General features: G+C 40.6%; 1 protein-coding gene across 3 annotated transcripts in view; it reads left to right on the forward strand.

Annotated features, from left to right (window-relative positions):
* nipbla (NIPBL cohesin loading factor a) overlaps positions 1-22,391 on the forward strand; it is a 33,291-nt gene that overhangs the window by 1,739 nt on the left and 9,161 nt on the right. The window contains exons 2-34 of one of the 3 annotated variants that reach the window (XM_077561134.1): positions 4,375-4,446; positions 4,953-5,104; positions 5,200-5,365; positions 6,458-6,558; positions 6,647-6,758; positions 8,122-8,285; positions 8,785-8,933; positions 9,890-9,980; positions 10,092-10,313; positions 10,385-10,636; positions 10,719-11,443; positions 12,670-12,880; positions 13,169-13,339; positions 14,306-14,479; positions 14,565-14,726; positions 14,809-14,915; positions 14,996-15,082; positions 15,281-15,512; positions 15,674-15,825; positions 15,998-16,078; positions 16,172-16,272; positions 16,352-16,481; positions 16,592-16,674; positions 17,463-17,595; positions 18,400-18,543; positions 18,610-18,696; positions 19,187-19,407; positions 19,507-19,609; positions 19,749-19,847; positions 19,944-20,090; positions 21,586-21,720; positions 21,807-21,959; positions 22,043-22,151. In XM_077561134.1, coding sequence (XP_077417260.1) covers positions 5,041-5,104; positions 5,200-5,365; positions 6,458-6,558; positions 6,647-6,758; positions 8,122-8,285; positions 8,785-8,933; positions 9,890-9,980; positions 10,092-10,313; positions 10,385-10,636; positions 10,719-11,443; positions 12,670-12,880; positions 13,169-13,339; positions 14,306-14,479; positions 14,565-14,726; positions 14,809-14,915; positions 14,996-15,082; positions 15,281-15,512; positions 15,674-15,825; positions 15,998-16,078; positions 16,172-16,272; positions 16,352-16,481; positions 16,592-16,674; positions 17,463-17,595; positions 18,400-18,543; positions 18,610-18,696; positions 19,187-19,407; positions 19,507-19,609; positions 19,749-19,847; positions 19,944-20,090; positions 21,586-21,720; positions 21,807-21,959; positions 22,043-22,151 — 5,068 coding nt within the window. In that variant the 5' untranslated portion in view covers positions 4,375-4,446; positions 4,953-5,040. The remainder of the gene's footprint in view (positions 1-4,374; positions 4,447-4,952; positions 5,105-5,199; positions 5,366-6,457; positions 6,559-6,646; positions 6,759-8,121; positions 8,286-8,784; positions 8,934-9,889; positions 9,981-10,091; positions 10,314-10,384; positions 10,637-10,718; positions 11,444-12,669; positions 12,881-13,168; positions 13,340-14,305; positions 14,480-14,564; positions 14,727-14,808; positions 14,916-14,995; positions 15,083-15,280; positions 15,513-15,673; positions 15,826-15,997; positions 16,079-16,171; positions 16,273-16,351; positions 16,482-16,591; positions 16,675-17,462; positions 17,596-18,399; positions 18,544-18,609; positions 18,697-19,186; positions 19,408-19,506; positions 19,610-19,748; positions 19,848-19,943; positions 20,091-21,585; positions 21,721-21,806; positions 21,960-22,042; positions 22,152-22,391) is intronic. The other 2 variants (XM_077561135.1, XM_077561136.1) reach the window with 2 other exon arrangements.

Genomic DNA, 22,391 nt, shown 5'->3' on the forward strand with positions numbered 1-22,391 from the left:
GCTGTATAGTAAGATTTATTCTTGATTATCCCCAGGAGTTAGGACAATGTATAGATTAAGATAGCACTTTGTAACACTTTTAACTGTCATACTAGTGTTGAATAAAAACGTTTCACTGTTTTTAAAACTCAAGCGTAATCACCACTAAATTATGCAGTGCATAGGTGGAACCGTGGAATGCTCAAGGAAGATTTCATGTGCTCGGTTTACAATGTTCCTGAGAGATGGCTTTTCAATGTTCCATTATTATACATGACATGGAAGTGTTTTTCATACAAATATTTAATGTATTCACCACTGCGTTAGCGTAGGTTAGTGATAGAGCTGAAGTTCTGCTGAATGATTTTGAAAAACAATGTATTGTGTAATTTGATTAATCAGCCGTTAATGATAGACTGTGCAAATTTGGTTTACAGCGCTGCAGTAAGATTGGGACCCCGTTGTAAACTGAGGACCCCCCCAAACACCCCTCAATTATGCCTATACGTTTTAGGAAGTTGCCTTATGCCTTGTGTTTTCTTATATTCCTAGCTGTCTTTCCGGTTTAAAAAAAAGTGACCCCTGTACATTAAACCAAAACGAAAATGATCTTTGAGTCTGTGACTGCAGCCGTTTAAACAAGCATAGGTTGTTGTTGTTGTTTATCACTTTTGACTGCCATACACGAGTATATAGAATAAACCTTAACTTTGTTGTAAACAGAGGACCCCTTGTTTTGTATTAAACAGACAATGGATGTGTGATGCGGTGACAAGCTGCATGTGCCTGGGAGGCGTGTCGCGTCACATAATTTATGTTTATGTTAACATGTTATGGAGCAGCCAGATTCAGACCAAGGTTATTCTAGTTTTGGATTTTTCAGCAGCTTTAGTTTTATTTTGTTTTTTGACTCTTTTTTTTTTTTTTTTTCTCCCCATTTTCAGCTCATTTTGCATCATGTTTAGAGGGACTGGTGGGCTGCCATGCTTATAAGACACTGGAGGAATCCGTGTATTAAAAAAAAAATAGAATTGGCAGTTGTGTGTAATTAAAAACTCAGCAGAAGATACCATTAAAAATTTATTTGGATATGACAGATGACCAACGATCCACACAAATCATAAAAGATGAATAGATTTCAAATAAACCCAAAAGCTTACGTATGAAATTAATTGACAAATGTGAAAACGAAGGACACTTTTTCTATAGTAATTTATTTTTGTATTGTTTTATTGTTTTGTGATCGTGAACAGCCATTAATGCATAATGCAGTGGCACTTTTAGTTATTGTTTTTTTTATATATTGTCATTTTTGTTTTTATTTCAAATTCACAATTAAGGTTGAAAATGTGTTTGTCTTTACATCTTGGGCTGAAAACGTGTCTTAGCTGCACCGAAAATATTTAGGGAATTTTGTAGGGGTGCACCGATCACAATTTTTTGGCCAATCCCCGATCTTTTAAAAAGTCTGACCTGCCGATCCCCATTTTTGCAAATACCGATTTTTTTTTCTCATTACAAGCAACATATACCTTCAGTGTTCCAATCTTGCTCTTTTGGAAAACATTGAACAATATTGGTGAAATAATACAAATCGGTTGTTTTAACTGCACATGAAGTAGTTCTCTGAAATAAAAAAGAAAATCCTATTAGTCATCTCAGCAGAACAGGACAGTGGCTGACTTTTTCAGACCTCTGAGGAGGGAGGTGAGATTGGTGGAAAAGATGAGTTTATTTTTAAGGGATCGACCGATCACCGATCTTCCAAAAGTAAGGAAATCGGGGCCGATAAATCGGCAGGCCGATCAATCGGTGCACCCCGAGAATTTTGTGCCTCTTGGCGTCTTAATGTGAAAACTAAGAATGCACTAATTTCAGAATCGTGCCAATACTGTACCAGTACACTTAACGCTTAACACTTAAAATGGTGTGATACTGCGACCTGATACCACTTTATCAGCCTGGCATATAGTCTGCCTGCCCTCCTTGAGTGTGTCGTATGAAGTTTACTAGAGAAGAGTGATTGCTTCAAGCTATTTATTGGCACTCACATTCTTGTTTATTAGTATCTTGGCTTAAAACCTGTTTGTCTATTTTACTGTAGCTTTTTTTCCTTCCAGTTTGAGCATTGTACTTATTCTGACATGGTCATCCAGTCATAGGCATTCATATACAGTGTAAAGCACAAATTTACAACACTGTATAAAAAAAAACAACACATACCCTTTTTTCTCTACGTCAACATAAAATCAGACTACAATCGGACAGTTTTAGGTTAATTAGCATGACCTTTTTTTGTATTTGACAAATGCCAGTATTATATGAGAAAAAGCTTCTGATAGGTTTATTGACAACATTTGAGTGCACTAAAAACACAGCAGAAACACACTGCTTTGTTGTTTAACACCATGGGAAAATCAAAAGAAATCAGCCAAAATATCAGGAAGAGAGTTGTGAGCTTGCACAAGACTTGTTCGTCCTTGGGTGCAATTTGGAGATGTCTAAAGGTGCCACCACGTTCACCTATTGAAACAATTGGTTTTGATTGCATTGTGTGCATTGAATCAAACGGAATCAAATGATTTCCACTTTAAAATACATTGAGATGGGTATCAAATCGTCTTCTATTGGAAATATATATATTTGAAGGAAATACCACATTTTGTCAAGTTCATCCTTATGTATGTAAAATGACAACAACAAACTATTTGCATCATGCTCTTTTGAACTGAGCCGGCGTACTCTATTTCAAATCACATTGTAATTTTGATAAATTGAACTGAATGGGATCGTTCCACTTTACAATCAAACCGTCATTGAATCTTATTGCAACCCATTTATCAAGATGTGTATCAAATTGTTTTTTGTTGTTGGAGAGACGCATTCCCCTAATTTATACCGCTCAATGACAGATTCTGTGTCGGAGATGAACGTGTTTTGTTCCGAAATGTCATCAAATAGCCCTGATCTCAGTCTGATAACGGGCATATTTGACAAGGCATGTGCGAGCAAGGCGGCCTACAAACTTGGCTCAGTTACTCAAGTTATGTCAGGAGGAATGTGAGAAGCTTGTTTAAGGGTCTCCAAAACATTTTACCCAAGTCATACAGTTTAATGGCACTGGTACCAAATACTAATGACATATATGTATGTGAACTTTCAAGAAGTAATGAAAAATAGTCTAAAACTAAATCCTTCTCTCGTTATTTTAGAATTTAGCTTATCTGCATAATTTTGGTGATCCTATCGACCTAGAACAGGGAATTTTTTGTCAGATTTCATGTCCCATGCAGTCGGGTTTCCATCCAATTGTTTCACCCAAAAAATTTAAGCAAATTTACTGAAAATGTGCAAAACTTACATGCGACGTATGCCCGTTTCCATCTGTTCTTCTTTTGCCAATATTGATAGGGGACTCCGCCACTGTAGGTGGCAGTATACACCATAGAGATGGGATCCACCAGTAATTTAAAAGAAGATAAACAGGAAGCGACTGCGCGTGCAATGACGTTGTATGAGTTTGTTTTTGTAATTCTTGATAAACCGTAGCGTTTCTTTGCTTTATTCCATCTAAAATTGCATTAATGTTTGCTTCTTTAATTAATTCCAAGTTTTCTGTTTCGTCCCCCCCAAACATACCTTACTTTATCGTCCGCCATGCTTTGTGACATTTTTTTTATTATTATTATTGTTCATTCGGTAATTTTACCGATTCGACATGTCATCTTCATTGCTCTCTCTTTTTATTTTGTATGTGCGTGCGTGTGAGTGTGTACTCATTAACTCACCTAAAACCTATTAAAAATCCCATACCGTTCACCTAAACCAAACACTTCAGAATCCAGCTAGAGTTGGGAGGTTGTCAGGAGACCCGAGGAAGGATCAAAGAAAATAAAGGAAAGTGAAATCCACAAAAAAACACATGCTTTGTGACTACAAACGTATGTGTGACGTAATATCCGGTCAAACCGTGAGACGTGTATCCGGTCTTGTCAGCGTTTCTTCGCAAAACCTGTTTCCATAGCCAAAATTCACATTTTTCGTTTTTTAGCTATGCTTCAAAATCCACCCCTCCAAGTGTAAAAACTTTTTTTTGCGAATTTTGCGCCCTTTTTCAAATTTTTAGTCTTTCCATTCAGTTTTATTCTCACATTTCTTGAAAATTCGAATAAGAACGGGTGGATGGAAACCCACCTTATCCATGCATTCTCTGTACCGCCTATCCCTGCGTGCCATTTTAGTGTATTTAAAGGTGCATATTGTGTGATGCTTTGTCTTGCCTACTGGTGTTTTCCACCCATTTTGATTCTATTTAATTAGATTTATAAGTACTACGTATGGCTCACAATGCCTGGTTATAGTGCAATGTTGTTTATTTCATTTTTTTTTTTACAGGTCATAGGAGGATTTGTTTTCTTCTGAAATGTCTTTGTGTCCACCGACGACGGCACAGCATTATTGGACAAGGTACAGTGACAGTAGCCAATTCTAATTCATCCTTGTTGTGATTATTCATGATGGAAACAAATTGTGTCATTTTTGGTAGTGTTTCTGACTGAGCAGATTTAAGGTAAGTAAAGTAAGTAGTTGTTCATGTGTTGTGAAAGACTGCACTTCTCTTCTTTGCATCACTTAAAAGAACAGTAACAATAAAACTGGATAAGATTTTACCTGTTTTACTATGAACTGTCTTGGGGTGGCTGGAGTCAAGGATTTTAAAAGAGTACTGCAAGATAACAAGATGCACATATGTAATTGATTTAATTATTTGAGTGTTTCCCACACCATGTTAATACTTGAGTGGGCCACCCAAGTAAACTAGCCACTACACAAGAAGATTTCAAGAAAATTCATGACAAATATATATTTAAAAAAAAAAAAATGTGTAGTGACCGGATATACTGCATGTAATGTTAGTTTAGAGACTACTTAGATTATTCTCAACAAATCATCTCTTTAATCTCCTGCCTCAGGTGTCAGGAGATGTGAGGACGGGTGTCGTGCGTCGGCCCCTCCGATCTACCTGTGTATCAACACACTCCCCCCACCCTCACCTCAAGCATGAATGGGGATATGCCTCATGTTCCCATCACCACTCTTGCTGGGATCGCTAGCCTGACAGACTGTGAGTGACGCCCACTGTTTCCTGCCTCAGCACACAGTTGATACGTCTCCTCTTGATGAGCAGTAGACATCTTATTTCTATGTCTCTTGTTCCAGTGTTGAACCAGCTTCCCCTTCCCTCCCCCCTCCCGGCCACCACCACTAAGAGCCTTCTGTACAATGGGAGGATCGCAGAGGAGGTCAACTGCCTACTGGGCTGCCGGGATGAGAACCTAGCCTCCCAACTGGCTCATGGCCTCAACCAGGTCTCCACAGAGCACATGTAAGTGGCCACAATAGTGCAGTTAATCTTAGTTGTATCCATCCATCCATTCATTTTCAACAGCGTCGTATTAGGGTTGTAAATGAGCTGAAGTCCATCCCGGTTGACTTGGGGCAAGATGCAGTATGCAGGCTGGTTGCCAATCACTCACAAGGCACATGCATTGTAGTCGAAAAAGACAATCAGTGTAGAGCAGTGGTGGGCAAACTTGGTCCTTGAGGGCCGGAGTCTTGCAGGTTTTGGATGTTTTTCTTCTCCAACACAGCTGGTGTAGGATCAGCTCATCAGCAAGCTCTGATTAACGATCCTGTTGATTGGAATTGGCTTGTGTTGGAAGAATCGAGTTTGCCCATCCCTTGTGTAGAGTCTTCAATTCAACTAACATATCTCGTGGTCTTTTCGGAAATATTTCTGTTGATTAGTCCATCGATTAATTAAATAATCTGATACAATTGTAGTTTTCATGAAGGCAAGGAAAGTTTATTTCTATATCACATTTCATACACAAGGCAACTTAATGTGCTTTACACAAGGAAAGACAACACCTACAAGCATCAACAAACAGCAGTTAACAATATTCAGAAGCAAAGCAGAATTTTTTTTTTTACTAAAATAATGTACATTGACAATGTTAACAACATTAGACAGCAAACTTTAAAAACATTTAGGGTAAAGAGGTTTTCGAAAATAATTAAAAGAAAAAAAACACGATTTAAAAATGGCGAAAGACCTTAATCAAAGGTATGTGCAAAAAAGCATTTAAAAGCATTTACATTCGGGGATGACTTCGCTTCTGTTGGCAGCTTGTTCCATTTGTGTGCAGCTTAGCAGCAAAATGCAGCGTCACCATGTTTACTTCGAACTCTGGGTTCTACTAATTGACCAAAGTTTGCAGATCTCAGATCTCTGCTGGGTTTTGTATTAAATCAGCATTTCTTGGAATATATCCAGGACCCAAACCATTCAGTGATTTCTAGAAGTCGTTTAAAAAAAATCTTGAATTGTAATTGCTTACCTGGCCTGCTACTATGCCCTTCTGGTTGCACTTAAGACTGAAATTGGCTGAATCTTTTGCTTTGTGTGTTATTGCAGAGAGCTCAAGGACAACCTGGGAAGCGATGAGCCCGAGGGAGACGCGCCCCTGCTGCTGCAGACCATGCTGGCCAGAAACCCTGGCATCTTCAGGGAAAAAAGTACTCTCCTTAAAACCACATCACTTCTCAATGGAGTTGTAAACAAAAAGTTCAGCATCTCAATGATTCCCCCTCTTTCCTTGAACAGATGCTATGCAGCAGCCAATGGTACAACAGTACAAGATCACCCAAAATTCCATGCATAGTCCGGCCCAGTCTGCAAACTTCCAGCCGGCAGCAATTTCTCCCAATCCTTCAAGGTAAGTCAGAACACAACATTCTCATCAATCATCTGAAACAGAATATAAACCATCACAGTGAAGCACACAAGGACATTCACAATTCAATTTGTTTAGATTTTAAAATGAAAAAAGAGGAATAAAATCCTTAAGATTGTTTATATTCAGTAGGGATACACGATAATATTGGTGGCCGATAATTATCGGCAATTATCACCTAATTTGACGTCAAACAGATAAACCAGATAATAAAGAAATCAGCCGATAATAATAGATATGGCACGTTGGTCCATCTGTTGTGGTTGTTGCTCAAGTTGTGGCCAACTCCTCAACCCCTCCCCTCTCCTATGGTAGTGTTGCATATTTGTGATGTCATAATGCACGCAACCTCGTATTCACAGAAGATGCGACATGGCAGAAGCCAGTGTGGGCTTTACTACCCAAAATGTTAAACTGGCAGTTTTTTTGTTGCATTTTTATACATTACTGTTTTGGAAAACTCAAAATGAGTTACTGGTTGTCTTTGAAACAGAGATGTCAATAAAATTCTTCTTCATGGTGCTTTACACAATGTTTCGATGTATTTGTACATGTTAGCCTTATAGTAAAGACTCAAAAGTATATTTGTAAGTCTGCAAACAATTATCGGCTTGCTTACTCTGAGCCTTTGCGTCGTCTGCGACATAAAATCCTTATGAAATGTAGTATGGGGGGTGGTAATGCTGATAACAGCCTATTTTCAGTGACAAAACAAATTGAAAAGTTAAAGGAGCTCTATACCGTTGAAGGGGGCGAAGCGGTCTAATCACTGTAAAATAGGCAATTTACGGCAGGCCAAGACTTTCATACTCTGGGGACTGGCGAATCAAATAACGCTAACAGGAAAGTTGCCAATCATGGCAAAATAGACAACTTCCCCGAACCATCAGCTATATGTCGCTTATCAGAAGTTAACACAGTTAATGCTCTTCTGTGTATCGAAGCTCAATGCAATCCTGCTTACCTGACAGATTTTACGTGATAGTAGGGATGGCGGACCCTTGAGGGATTTTGCAATTGTTTCTGCATTATACTGTTTCAGTGTAGCCCGTTGGCTTCGAGTCTCGGCTTCTCTTGAAAGTGGCTGTGGATCTTCACCCAGCTAAGCCCAGCATTCCTTGGGTGTAATAACTGTGCTTGGGACCTTTATTATGTAAATTAGAAAGTGCAAAAGGGCTCAGTTAGACTTTCAGAAATATGCAGTAACAAAAAATGTACATGGATGTTTAATTTTACACTTGATGGGTAGGTAGGCTATTATTTCTTTGCAAGTCAATAATTGCCCCGAGTTACCTGAATCTAAAAGTACTGCTCACATTTTCCTGTATTGCTTTTTCCCTTTTAGTCGTTTCGTGGCCCCCCAGACAGGCTCTAGTAGTCGATACTTGGGCCAGCAGAATAGTCCGGTTCCCAGTCCCTACACACCCCAGAGCCCCGCCCCTGGTTACATCCAACAGTACCCCCACCAACAACCACCCAGCTACAACCAACATCAACAGATACAGCAAGGTGAGTCTTATACCACTTTTATAATTTTATCAACCACACTTTCCTCCAATTTTTTGTAATTTAGGATATATCCCCCTGCCATTTCATATTATCAGCAACCATTTTCATAAATGAAGATAGGGTAACATGCTGCCAACACACTGCGAGCACCAAAATAATAGGGCATTGTCGATAACACCATTGGTTAGGCTTTTATTAAAGTTAGCACATCGTGTGCTGGCGGCGTGTTACCGTAATGCATTGCATAGTATGACCTTTCATGTTACCTGTTGCTTCATCACACACAAAAAGGGAAGTTGTAAGAGAGACAGCATGACCACAGGCTACCCACCTCAAAAGCTACTAACATACTGAGCTCAAATAAAACACATAGGTGAAGTTGTTGAAACTATAAAAAATAATAATAATTATGTTAAAGAATAAACTTGCTTCTGAGGGTTTCACGGGGTAATACGTCATGATTTCACAACTTATTCATATGATGTTTGCTTTCTCAAAGTGTCTGTGGCCAGCCCGATCGTTCCAGGAAGTATACGAAACATCCACGAAGGCAAGGTATCAGGGCAAATGGCCAATGCCTCCAACCACCACTCAGACAGACACGGCGCTGACGACTACTTGAACATCGTGCACCGGCTGGGCAGTGAGGTACAACGAAAAGTTATACTTGCCTTTTCATTCCCAATAGATGATTCTGAATGAGCCAGGAATGAAACATATGATCAGTGGTGGAGAAACGTTTTTTTGTCTGAACCATTTAACTTTTTAATAAATTCATACATGATATGATGTATGTTTATTAACTCATTCACTCCCAGCCCTTTTCACTGAAGCAAGCCCCTTCGCTCCCAACTGTTTTACTTGATTCACAAATCTATTAAGAAAGTAAATGAGCTTTTTTCAACATGGCCCTAATTGATCTCTTTTGCTCTGTTGCCACCTGCTGGCCGTTTTTGTAATAACTACCATTTCTTCAACCGTTTTCTGCAGTTGAGGCTGCATTAAAGCCTTCTGTATGTGCTAGCATAAAAAAAACATTTGAAAACGTATAAACATGTCTTTGGGACAGTTAAAACATTTAAACTAGAACATATTTGATATGTTTTTAGGAGCAAATGAGTTAAATTTTATGAAGATTTGTGGTTTCTGTTTAAGTAGCTAATAGCGGCTGAGTTCATTTATTTACTTAACTACAGATTGGGGGGCAAGGGGTGATGGGTTTTTCGTATTATAATATACTGTATTTTACTGGTACGTTACAATTTTTGTCACGTGAAATGAAACTTAAAAAAAAAAAAAAAAGGACATGCAAGTTGCGTTGCTCCTTGGAAAATAAGCATGGAAGCACATACCATTGAGTTGAGTTACCAACACATGATTCTCCCAATGACAAATCACTTAAAGTGATGCCATCTCCACATTGTGTAAGATCATCTTTGCTACTGTTCAAGAAACTCATTAGAGCTTTTAAAATAAGTGGCCTCCAGGGAACACATGAGTAGCCTGTGGGCATTTAAAAAAATAGTTTGTGAATGGTAAGGCAATCGAGACCCACAACTATTGTTTTACACACCCTTTATCTGCCTTACTTGGGTTTTATTCAGGAGGGTGACTCTGCCTTGAGAAATCCGTCATTCCCTCTGAGGTCGCCGCAGTCCGGCTGCTCCCCAGCAGCGGGTGAAGGGACACCCAAACGTAAGGAATTGTTTTCTTTAAGATCAGCATTGCTCTTAGGTGGGATTCACATGTTTACTCAGTTGGCACGGGGTTCACTTTATCTTTTATTTTTTTCCTACCTCCTCACAGCAGGTTCTCGTCCCCCGCTGATTCTGCAGTCGCCACCTCCGTATGTGTCGTCGCCGAGGGAGGGGGGACTGGACCAGAAACAGCAACTCCAGCAACGCAAGAAGATTCCCACCGTGAAAGAAGAGAAAGATATGTATGACATTGTCAGCTCGCCAAACAAGGACTCCACCAAACTTATGATCAAATTGTCTCGGGTCAAGTCGAATGAGTCTGATCCACCGGGTGGGTAAACACACACTCAGGTCGAACAATATTTCACAAATTAGCAGAGTAATCGATGCTTGATCTCTCAGGTGACGCCATGCCAGGCATGGACCACAACTCGGACAATATGGAGACGGAACTGGGCTTCCAGCAGGTTCCTGTTCTCCAGCAGAACCTGGGAGCTCGCCACCAACAGGCCCCTCAGCAGGGCGGGGGAGCTGCTGGTCTCCAGCCTCCTAGTTCCCCTTATGATGAGGTGGAACTCGATGCCCTAGCTGAAATTGAACGGATAGAGCGGGAGGCGGCAAGCGAGAAGTGTTCAAAGGAAGTCCAAGATAAAGGTAAAGAGGAGGGTTTTTTTTTTAAGAGACTCATTGAATCTAAATGTTTTGTTGAATTTATTCTTTTTTTCTTTTTAAACAGACAAGCCACTGAAGAAGAGGAGACAAGACTCTTTTCCCTTGGAGCCAGGCGCTGGGGCACCCGGTGGTCCCACAGGGGCCCCAGGAAGCGGACCTGCAGGAGGGGGCAATGCTGGCAAACTGACCCCGCAAGAGGCCACGGCAGCAGGGAACGGTGCCAGTCGTCCTCCCCTCATGGTGAGCATCGACCTCCAGCAGGCAGGGAGAGCTCACGGCCAGCTTGACCCCTGTCTGGTTGCCCCTGTCCCGGCCCTAGAAGCCCAACGCTGGCCCGAAGAACCGGCTAGCGGGCCCGCCGCCGTAGAAGGTTCTGACACCGCCTCGCGTTTGAAACCGGACGGGCGACCAGAGGTCATCAAGAACAGGGTTGATAAACATGATGGCAGAAGAGACAGTCGGGAGTCATCCAAACACAGACACGATGACAAGTCTTCAGACAGGCGGGCAGAGATGTCATCAGGCCGAGGGGAACACGGATGGGACAGGGACAGAGAATCTGATAAAGATAGGAGGCATCGGAGCGAAACCGACGATGCCCGTTCGAGAAGTGACCGAGATAGAATGGGCTTTCGGGTGGCCTCCGTTGGAGAGCTTGATTGTAGCAGCCATAGGCAAGACGGTCTGAAGCAGGCTGCCACTCCCTCCGGTGCTAAGCTTCCAGATTCTTTCCCCGCTCACCTCCTGGGAGGACAAAGTGGCGCACTGAAGAACTTCCAGATCCCTAAGGTGATCTGGATCAACCCAAACAACAATAGCTACCAATCATTCAGTTGTCACTGCCTGCAATCTCACTAAATCATGTCACCGCTCTCCCTTGTTTTCACATTAGTCTTCCCATTTATAATTGTTTGGTTTGTACTGGGGGGTATTTTTAACACATTAATCCGCCTTTACCATTTTTAAAGGAGGTGTTTTGTGTTGTTTATAAAATTGAGCATCCAGTGCATAGTTATGAGCAAGAAGGCACTAATCTTAAAAGAATACTCCACTGCAGTTTCTCAGATGTTATCGGAGCATGGGTGAAGAACCTATGGCGTACTTGACTATTTCAAATCTCTACTTAAAACTAATGTTGGACTGGAGTATTCATTTAAGTATTTTTCATTAGAACTATGCTGAAACTAACACCGAGTGGCTTAGCTCATCAGTTTGTGCCATTGACACTAGAGCTGTGCAATATGGACAAAACAACAACGCAAACAATTCTATTTCGAATCGCTGTTGTCACCTATTGATAAAAAAAGAAAATGCACACACCCTTCTTCACAGGCACACATGCCGTCACATCCGCAGACAGAGGACGGGAAATTCAAACCCAGTCTGAAAACTATTGGCCAGAGGCTTGCAGGAGTACCCATTGTAAACAGCTAAGGTGTTAATCTACTAATTAGAAGATGTGTCAGCCATAAATGGTCAATTAAAAAGGCTATTGTAAAGATGTTTTTGCCGAAATTGTTACAGAGAGCAGCTTAAAATTTAAATTTTATTTTCTGTGGTCTTCTCTCCATTTGTAGAATCCACTTTTATAAAGACAATGCAATTAAGTGAATAAAATATTAATAAATATAAAATACAACTATCCAGTGAACATATAAATACCATTACAAATGTCTTATATGCCAACCATTATTTCAGGTATGCAGCAAAGTGCAAATAATTAAAAATAAATTTCAACAGTAACATTCCAGTATGTCCATTTATCCAGTAAGCATATTACTAAACTGAAGAAAAGAAATTACAGGATTCCCTAGGTAGTGATAAATGACAGATGTTTATATATTGTACAATAGCTTTTTTTATATCTCATCAACGATATATACCGTTATATTGCACAGCTCTGACACTGTACCATTTCATATTTTTGTATGCAAAATCCAAACTGAGCATTTGTTTTTAAGATTATTTGGCAGACAACAGTATAGATCATCCTTAACTGTATTCTCTTCTTTCAGATCAAGCGCAACAAGCATTGTGATGTTCCAGCTGAAAGTCAAATATGGGGCCAGCCAAAGGTGAAACTGGAGCGCCTGGGTCTGGTGCAGGACTTCGAGAAGAGGCCCAAGCCTGTCGTGGTTTTGAAAAAGCTATCGGTGGACCAGATCCACAGAATCATTCGTCACAGCAGGTCTGGAAAGAGCCGCTTCTCGGGAAAGCCTGGCAAAAGTAAGAAAAACTACTAAAATGTCGATCGGTTTTATGTAGTCCTCCAGTCCAGTGGTTCTCAACCGTGGTTCTCGAGTACCCCTATCCAGCCTGTTTCCCATGTCTCCCACAAGCAACACAGGTGTTTCAAACGATCAGCTAATCAGCAAACTCTGCATGAAGCCTGATAACGATCCTCAGCTGTGTTGGCTGGGGAGACATGGAGAACAGGCTGGATAGGGGTACTCGAGGACCGGGGCTAAGAACCAGTGCTCTAGTCCATGTAATGCAATCTTGTCTTCTCTGCAGGTGGCATGGACCCTGCCATTTTGAAGGAACTGCCTCCAGAGTTGCTAGCGGAGATTGAATCGACCATGCCCCTCTGCGAACGAGTCAAGGTGAACAAGAGGAAACGAAGTACGATCAACGAGAAGCCCAAATACGCCGAGGTCAGCTCGGATGACGATGCAAACGGAGAATGTGAGTCAACCTTTTGGATTTGTCTTTATAAATAATTTTAATAAAGGATAAAGAATGACTACACTTTAAAATCACTGAGTTTTGGAGAGGGCTGTTCTATCTCATGCAATTGAGCCTCTGCTCACCCTGCCTCCTTGTACTGCTGGAGCAAAGTCTCAGCTGAATTAAAGTAAGACAATGTCACATTTTGTGGAGGTTAGAATTCTAGTAGATGTGATGCATTTTTACTGTTAAAAGGAACTTCGACTGTAATGACAAGTTTGCTCTATATTCTTTATTTGGTTGTTAATAACATAACTACGAGATTCATTTTTCAAAAATAATTTCCAGTTGAATACTTTTTGTAGAAACTTTATGTGGACGTACGCCACCTTTGTTATTTACTTTGCAACGCATTCAGTGCGTATTTACGTAGAATGGGGACTGGCTCTCTGCCGAGCAATGTGAAACGCCAATGATGAAAGCAAGGTAAGCCTCCATAGCGTTCCTAAAGGGACGATCAAAACTCTTGAATGTGTCTGGTGAATGACAAGAGCAAGGGGTGGGGGAGGGTGACTCTCCCGATCGCATGCTGTTTCTTTAGGAAAGATACGGAGGCTTACCTTGCTTTCTTCATAGGCGTTTCACATTCCTCTGCAGAGAGCCAGCCACCATTCTACGTCACTACGTACTGAATGCGTTGCAATGTAAATAACAAAGGTGGCGTACGTCCAAATAAAGTTTCGATAAAATATATTAAACTGGAAATGATTTTTGAAAAATGAATATCATAGTTATGTTAACAACCAAATAAATAATATAGAGCAAACTTGTCATTACAGTCGGGGTTCCTTTTAAAGGCCCCCCCTGTAATACATGCCCCCACCATCTTTAGTGGCCGTGCTGTTTCAGCACCGCCACCTGGCTGTCGGGAGGGACGAAATAGAACTACCCGTGTCTAAGGTACATGTTTTTGAATGTCCACAGCTGCAAGGAAGCGTCAGCGTCGGGACAAAGACAGAACATGGGACTTTGAGGAAAGAGAGCGACGTTCCTCAGGGGAACATCGAAGAAGTGGTGCCAAAGAAGGCCGGCGAGGCTCAGGCAGCCGTTACCGGGACTCCTCCGAAGACGATTCACCACCTCCCAGCATGAGCGATGGTCTGTTTTTCCATGTGTAACGTTTTTCCCCTCTGTTGGCTTGGCTTGTTTTGTTTTTGACCAAGTAACAATTCTCCTTGCTCAGTTGCCAGGAAATTGAAAATGAAGGAGAAGCAGAAGAAGCGGAAAGCGTATGAACCTAAGCTCACCCAAGAGGAGCTGATGGACTCATCCACGTTCAAGAGGTTTTTAAACAGCATAGACAACATCTTGGAGAACCTGGAGGATGTTGATTTTACCACCATGGGTAAAGTATCAGAGAGCTATCATATTCAGTACAGCTTTGAACCTCTTCTTTAATTTGCACTCACTAACCGGGTTGTGTCCAGCAGCAGACGATGATGAGATACCTCAGGAATTGTTACTAGGGAAACACCAATTAAACGAGCTGGGCAGCGAATCCGCCAAAATCAAAGCCATGGGCATCACTGGAAGGGTAGTCATCTTTATTTCAATTGAGCTACTTTTGTTGGTGAATAGCATTATTATATTGTTAGTGTTTTTTTCTTCATTTAGATCCCATCCGACAAGCTGGTGAAGCTGCTCAACATACTAGAAAAGAATATTCAGGATGGAGCCAAGCTCTCCACCATGATAAACCATGTAAGTCCCAACTTCTTATGCATTTTATAAATATATATATATATATATATATATATATATATATATATATATATATATATATATATATATATATATATATAGCATCTATTTTTGTTGCCCTACTTTCTATATGTAAACAATTTACAATTCAACATAAAACTTGAAAAACAAATGGATTCACACCCTTACTAATGTCAGGACCACGACGCTGAGGATGAGGAGAGGCTCTGGAGAGACCTCATCATGGAGCGAGTGACCAAGTCGGCGGACGCTTGCCTAACAGCCCTGAACATCATGACGTCTGCACACATGCCAAAAGCTGTCTACATCGAGGACGTCATCGAGCGGGTGCTGCAGTACACCAAATTCCATCTGCAGAACACGCTCTATCCGCAGTACGACCCTGTCTACAGGGTGGACCCGCACGGGGGTGAGGATTGATCAGTCATCTGATAATGATGCCATTTAACGTTGCCAATACTATCTGTCGGTCTATCCACGATATCAATCTGTCGTTCTGCCTAGCTCTCTGTCTAGCGCTGTGTCTAATGCCTATATGTGTCTATCTTATCTATCTATTTTTTCATCTAGGTGTTTTGTTGAGCTCCAAGGCGAAGCGTGCCAAATGCTCCACACACAAGCAGCGTGTCATCATCATGCTGTACAACAAAGTGTGCGACGTCGTTAGCAACATCTCTGAGCTCCTCGAGATCCAACTGCTCACAGACACCACCATCCTCCAGGTAAAAAAAAAAATCAAGATAAATACTACCTTCTTGTCCAGGTATGTACAGTGGTACCTCAAGCGTAAAATGCGAAGTATTCGAGGGTCTTCAGTGCCTGATTGCCTGATATACACTGTATAGTACATATTTATGCTCTTTTTAATTCATCTTTGTTTTCCCCCTCCCTCAGGTTTCTTCAATGGGAATCACTCCATTCTTTGTGGAAAATGTCAGTGAGCTGCAGCTGTGCGCAATTAAACTAGTTACAGCGGTAAGTGTTCTGACATTTACCCCAAAACAGCACACAAAATGCACAACTACAAAAGTGGTAAGACACCACACTTTTAACATTTTATCTTTCCAGGTTTTCTCACGTTACGAGAAGCACCGGCAGCTCATTCTGGAGGAAATCTTCACGTCACTGGCCAGGCTGCCCACCAGCAAACGCTCTCTCAGGAACTTCCGGTATGATAGGAATCAATGAGAGTAGGCCCTGCCAGTAATGTAAAACTCCGACACCAATCCGATACCATCATTTTTTAAGGTTGAACAGTTCAGACCAGGATGGAGAACCTATGTACATCCAAATGGTGACCGCCTTGGTGTTGCAGCTCATCCAGTGTGTGGTCCACCTACCCAACGACAAATACACTTTAGAGGAGCATGACAGCAAGGTAGGAAAAATTCCACACAATCCTACGGGTTTTAAACATTGTAAAAGGCGTGTCATTTACAAGCATAGCTGCTCTTGTTGTTTTCTTTATTTCATTGTATTTCCCTTCAGGTGGATCAAGATGTGTTGATTACCAACTCGTATGAGACGGCAATGCGAACAGCGCAGAACTTCCTCTCCGTATTCCTAAAAAAGTAAGCAACTCATTTCCCATATTTCTGGTCGGAATATAGGTATTTCTATTCAAAATGGCAGTGGAACCTCCAATGCAGTGTATTCTGTGATGTTGGTTGAATTTTAAAACAATGAGGAAATAATGTAAATTAAATTTGTTCCTAATTATCACCATCATAAAACCTTTACCATACAGGGAGTATTCAAAATAACATTTTTAACTTCCCTAACAGTCAAGTGAGAAAACAACCAGTGTATAAGTATATAAGTGCGTAATGGACAGAAATGGTTCACTGATCTTTTTCCATCCTAATCTTTACCATTCTGTTTCTAGCTACTTGATATGTATATAAACTAGAGCTTGTTTAAATGTAACATTCCTGTCATATTTAATTGTAGTGCTCATATATTGTAGTAAGCGAGCGGCCAGATGCTTTCCGATGTTGCAGTAACTTCCATTTTTATTAGTTCTATTGTTGCACTCTTGTTAAGTAATTTTATTGAAAGGTGACATCACAGAGTGGTATGCAAAGCACACTTGTGGAATTTCTGCTGATAAACTGTATAAATTGGCACGCGTGCGTGCATTCATGCGTGTGTTAGGATGTCTGCCTCACACCCTCCTGCTAGCTATAGAAAATCCAATCCATTATCTGAACCGATTATCCTCACAAGGGTTGCAGGCATGTGGTTGGTTGAATTGTACCGCTACAAGGGTAACTAAATTTGGATGTTCCATTTTCTAAATTCTGATTATACTTTGTTCTTTCACTTTCCTATTGATCATTTTCTCCATATTCTCCCTCAGATGTGGCAGTAAGCAAGGAGAGGAAGATTACCGGCCACTGTTTGAGAACTTTGTTCAGGACCTTCTCTCGACGGTTAACAAACCAGAGTGGCCCGCCGCTGAGCTCCTACTCAGTCTGCTCGGCAGACTCCTGGTTAGTGTAATCCAGCTCATGTGTCGGTTCACTATTTTTGGCCTTTTGTAGCGGATCCTCTGAGGTTATATTATTGTTGTTATTATAATTTTAGAATTGCATAGCAGTGTAATTCAGCATCTTAGTTAAGGGTTGCCTCCAAAAGTGAAACATTGATGCTTTTATGGGCTCTGACTTTGGTCTTGCACTCGGAGCTCCCGCATGTAGGAGCTGCTTACTTAGTTACTGTCTTACTTTGTTGCAACCCTCTAGCTCCACTCATGGTCGTCATGGTAACAAAAGCCTCATCTGATAGCCGCTACATATTTCATTGCTCTTTGAAACTGTCAGCGCGGAGTGGTTAAGGGATTATTTGGATTTGACGATTTCTCTACTGCATGTGCCAGATACATGGATCCACTCCACTGACTGGCAAGGGTAATTGGCAGCTTGGTGCTGAATTGCTGCCAAAATAAGTGTGCATACTTTACAATCCATGCTTTTTTTTCTATTTATGGGCATTCACATATGTTTTGTTGTTCACACTCACTTTTTAGACTTGTGATTCATCAATTAACCATTCCCACAGTAGAGAGGGACAGAGTGAGCATTGTCTCATCTCCCACCTCCCTTTCATTTCAGTGAGGCTTAAAAAAGTGGGTGTATTGTGCTGAAATTCTTGGTGCTTGGAGTGTTTTGACTAAATGTTACAGTCACACAGGATTTTTTTTAAAAGAATGGATCCACAATAATAATAATAAAACCTCCTTGGTCTATGCTGCACAATATCGATAGCCAACAACTGGGGCATGTGATTTTAACCAGGTGCACCAGTTCAGTAACAAGCAGACGGAGATGGCACTCCGAGTGGCATCTCTAGACTACCTTGGCACCGTGGCTGCCCGCCTGAGGAAGGACGCAGTCACCAGCAGGATGGACCAGCGGTCGATTGATCGTATTCTGCAACAGGTACAACAACCGTATATCTGTTATTGAAGATAAAGATTGATGTTTATCCTTGTGATCTTTCTGCAGTCTCAGGGTAGTGACGAAACCCAGCAGCTGCAAAAGGCTCTACTGGACTATTTGGAAGATAATTCTGATACAGATGCCTCCCTAGTGGTGAGTTTTCCAAAGATTACTTCAGCTGTTTTGTGGTTAGATTAAGCCACCCCTCAAAAATGTGTACAGTATTTCTCACCTATTGTTCACACAGATAAATAAAGTTTACCACTGTGATAGAATTTAAATATTGATTATAGTTTGGGGATTTTTAGCGATGGGCCAGCCCAAAGATATTGTAGGTATGCCAAGTTTGTGGCATCATATTTTAAATTAAAAAAATAAAATAAAAAAAAATACTTAAAGGTATAATTACTGCCAAAGGTGTATCAACAAAGTATTATTCTTAATAAATTGGCACCCAAAAAAAAATCGAAAACAACTTTTTTTTCACTTCATTATGACATGCTGTGTGTGGAATTTTGAGGAAAATATTAATGTATTCAATTTTGGGATAAGGCTACCTGTTAAGTGAAGTTCTATGAATACTTTTCGGATGCACTGTAGTATCTAAAAAGGCTGAGAAATTGAGGCAGACTTTGCTGTCTAGTTTGCAAGAAAGTTCTACATCGCTCAGTGGTTCCGGGACGCCACAACGGAGGCAGAGAAATCCATGCGGAATCAGAACCCGAAAGAGGATGACTCGTCGGACGGGCCGCAACACGCCAAGGAGATGGAGACCACTGGTGAGATCATACAGCGCGCTGAGAAGCGCAAGAAGTTTCTGCGCAATATCATCAGGACCATGCCGGCTCATTTTGCTACGCTGAAGTAAGCCCACATCTCACTGGACTTGTGTGATCTGATTGTGTCTCTTTTTTGTTGCATGTTACGAGTCTTGTTTTAACATCTTCTGCTCTTCGCTCCAAGGATGAACTCCGACACTGTGGACTACGAAGACTCCTGTTTGATTGTGCGTTATTTGGCCTCCATGAGGCCGTTTGCACAAAGCTTTGATATTTATTTAACACAGGTAATCATTGAAAATTCCTACCCTGTCTATTTTCACTTTGTCTATGTTTTATACCTACTTTATATCAAGTGAAAATAGTCAATCTTTAGCGAAGTTGACTATAATGTTGATTAGTATTTTTGTTTTGTTTTTAATTCAGATATTGCGAGTCCTTGGAGAAAGTGCCATAGCTGTGAGGACTAAAGCCATGAAGTGTCTGTCTGAGGTGGTGGCCGTGGATCCCAGCATCCTGGCGAGGGTATTTGTCAATGTTCATGTTAAAGACTACCTTCTCCATTTTAGTTTGCTTCCTTTGTCATGTGGTAAGCTGAAACAACTTCCTTTGCATGTGTAGTCCGACATGCAGCGCGGAGTCCACGGCCGCTTGATGGACAATTCCACGAGTGTGAGGGAGGCCGCCGTTGAGCTGCTGGGCAAGTTTGTGCTTAGCAGACCGCAGCTCACCGAGCAGTACTACGACATGCTTATAGAGAGGATCCTGGTAGGTGTTAGCTCACACCATCTATATCAGGCGTGAGCAAACATTGTGTTAATGGGCCACAGTTTTGTTTTGTTTATTAAGAGCCCCATTAGCTCCTGACACATCTCAGTAGCTAATCTTCCTGGGGTCTTTTCAAATTCATGACAATCATTTAAAATAAACATATACACACCTACGCACACACACACACACACACACACACACATAAACTAAACAACAAAAACAAATAAAAGAAATGAAAGGTCAATACAGTCAAACAACATTAAATAATACATACATAATTGTAATACAATCAAAATACCTCAATCTGCATTATCACATTTGTTCGGTATGGGCGACCCAATACAATTCTTTCTGCTCTATTTTGAGCAACCTGTAACTTATTTAAATTACTTTCACTCGTGTTTGACCACACCACTGATGCATAATCCAAATATGAAAGTACCAAAGATTGAACTAGCTGCTTGGCCAACCACTGAGGAATACATTTTTACAATCTTTAATAATGCACATACTTCTTCTCATTTTCCGAAGTACAAAGTTAACTTGACTGGTCCATAATAAATTGGCGTCAACTACTACACCTAATAATTTTGATTCTTCCACTCAATTATGCCATTTTCCTGAATTAAGTGTAACATAGGTTTAATTTTTAAATTTTTTGGTGATAAGTAATTTCTTAGCTTCTATCCAGTGTGTGACTGAAACTAATTCTTCATTTAAAGTATTATTGATTTGACCTATTGTTTGTTGAGCGGCATACAATTTAATTTAATATCATCTGCATATATCGCCGTGGTGGCATGTTTCAACACCAATGGAAAATCATTAATAAAAACAGAAAACAAAAGGGGTTCCAAGCAACTTCCCTGTGGCACTCCACAATCCATCTGTTCCAGTTCAGAATAACTCCCATTAAAATAAACTTTACAAGGAAGAAAAAATAAAATAAAAAACTTTATAGTCTCTATTATTGAGATAACGTTCTAACCACTTTAACGCCAATAACTCAAATCCATGGCAATTAGTTGATTTTCATGCATGGACAAGGTAAAAAAAAAAGTTAAAATTAAAATACACTATTAAAAAAAAATGTGTGCATGTAAATACTGTCAAATGATTTATTTTAATTAAAAAAATGTTCTGTTTTATTTCTAATTAATAATTAACCAATTTAATGAAATACATTGCAAAAAGTGTATATCAAACTAGTAAAAAAACACAACACAATCATCTTAGCGGAATGGATTTGCATTGTTTCAAACGCACTTCCTCCCTATCGCTTTCCAGGATCTGGAAGTGTTACTGATATTGTTATGCCTGTTGTCATGGAAATCAATCGGGTTCACGTGGAGTTCACTCTATACTGCGGTCCTACACTGCCACCTAGTGTTAAAAAATATGCTGCAACACACCACTCTAACAGCATCTGAACTTCCCTCCTGTTTACAAAATGTTTCAGTTGGTGTTTTATCATCCAATGTGTGCACCGCAGGACACTGGTATCAGCGTACGGAAGCGAGTGATTAAGATCCTGAGAGACATCTGTTTGGAGCAGCCTACCTTCAGTAAAATCACAGAGATGTGCGTCAGAATGATTCGCAGGGTTAATGATGAGGAAGGAATCAAGGTATGCTCACTGCATTGTTTTGTGGCGTGAACATACTTTTGGAACTAAATATATGTAAATCATACTTGATGTCTTTTTTTTCATAGAAATTAGTGAATGAAACGTTTCAGAAGTTGTGGTTCACACCGACTCCGGCCCACGACAAGGAGACCATGACCAGAAAGATCCTCAACATCACCGATGTAGTCGCAGCCTGTCGAGACACCGGCTATGACTGGTTTGAGCAGCTTCTTTCCAATGTAAGTGTTATGATAATAGCCTAGCGCGTTGCAAAGCCACTGTTGACATTAAGGACAATGCCACCTTTTCCTTTTGGGGTTAGCTTCTCAAATCCGAGGAGGATGCGGCGTATAAACCTGCCAAAAAGGCCTGCGTTCAGCTGGTGGACAATCTTGTGGAACATATCTTAAAATACGAAGAGTCTCTCGCAGGTAAGTAAGCTAGTTAGGCTGTAAAATGATTTGTTTAGTTTTTTTGTTGTTTTTTTTTTATTCAGCATTGGTTTATCCAGGTAAGGATGAGAACAGTTTCTTATTTGCACTGCCAGGCTGACCATGATGATGCCTTGAAAGGGGGAGGGACTTTCAAAACAAACGCGGGGCCAAGCTGCTAGCTTCATAAATGCTCTTAATAAGTGTATTTCACCATTTAAGACAGACATTAATATGAAT

Source organism: Vanacampus margaritifer, chromosome 3 (assembly GCF_051991255.1).
Source record: "Vanacampus margaritifer isolate UIUO_Vmar chromosome 3, RoL_Vmar_1.0, whole genome shotgun sequence".
In the NCBI taxonomy this organism is placed as follows: Eukaryota; Metazoa; Chordata; class Actinopteri; order Syngnathiformes; family Syngnathidae; genus Vanacampus; species Vanacampus margaritifer.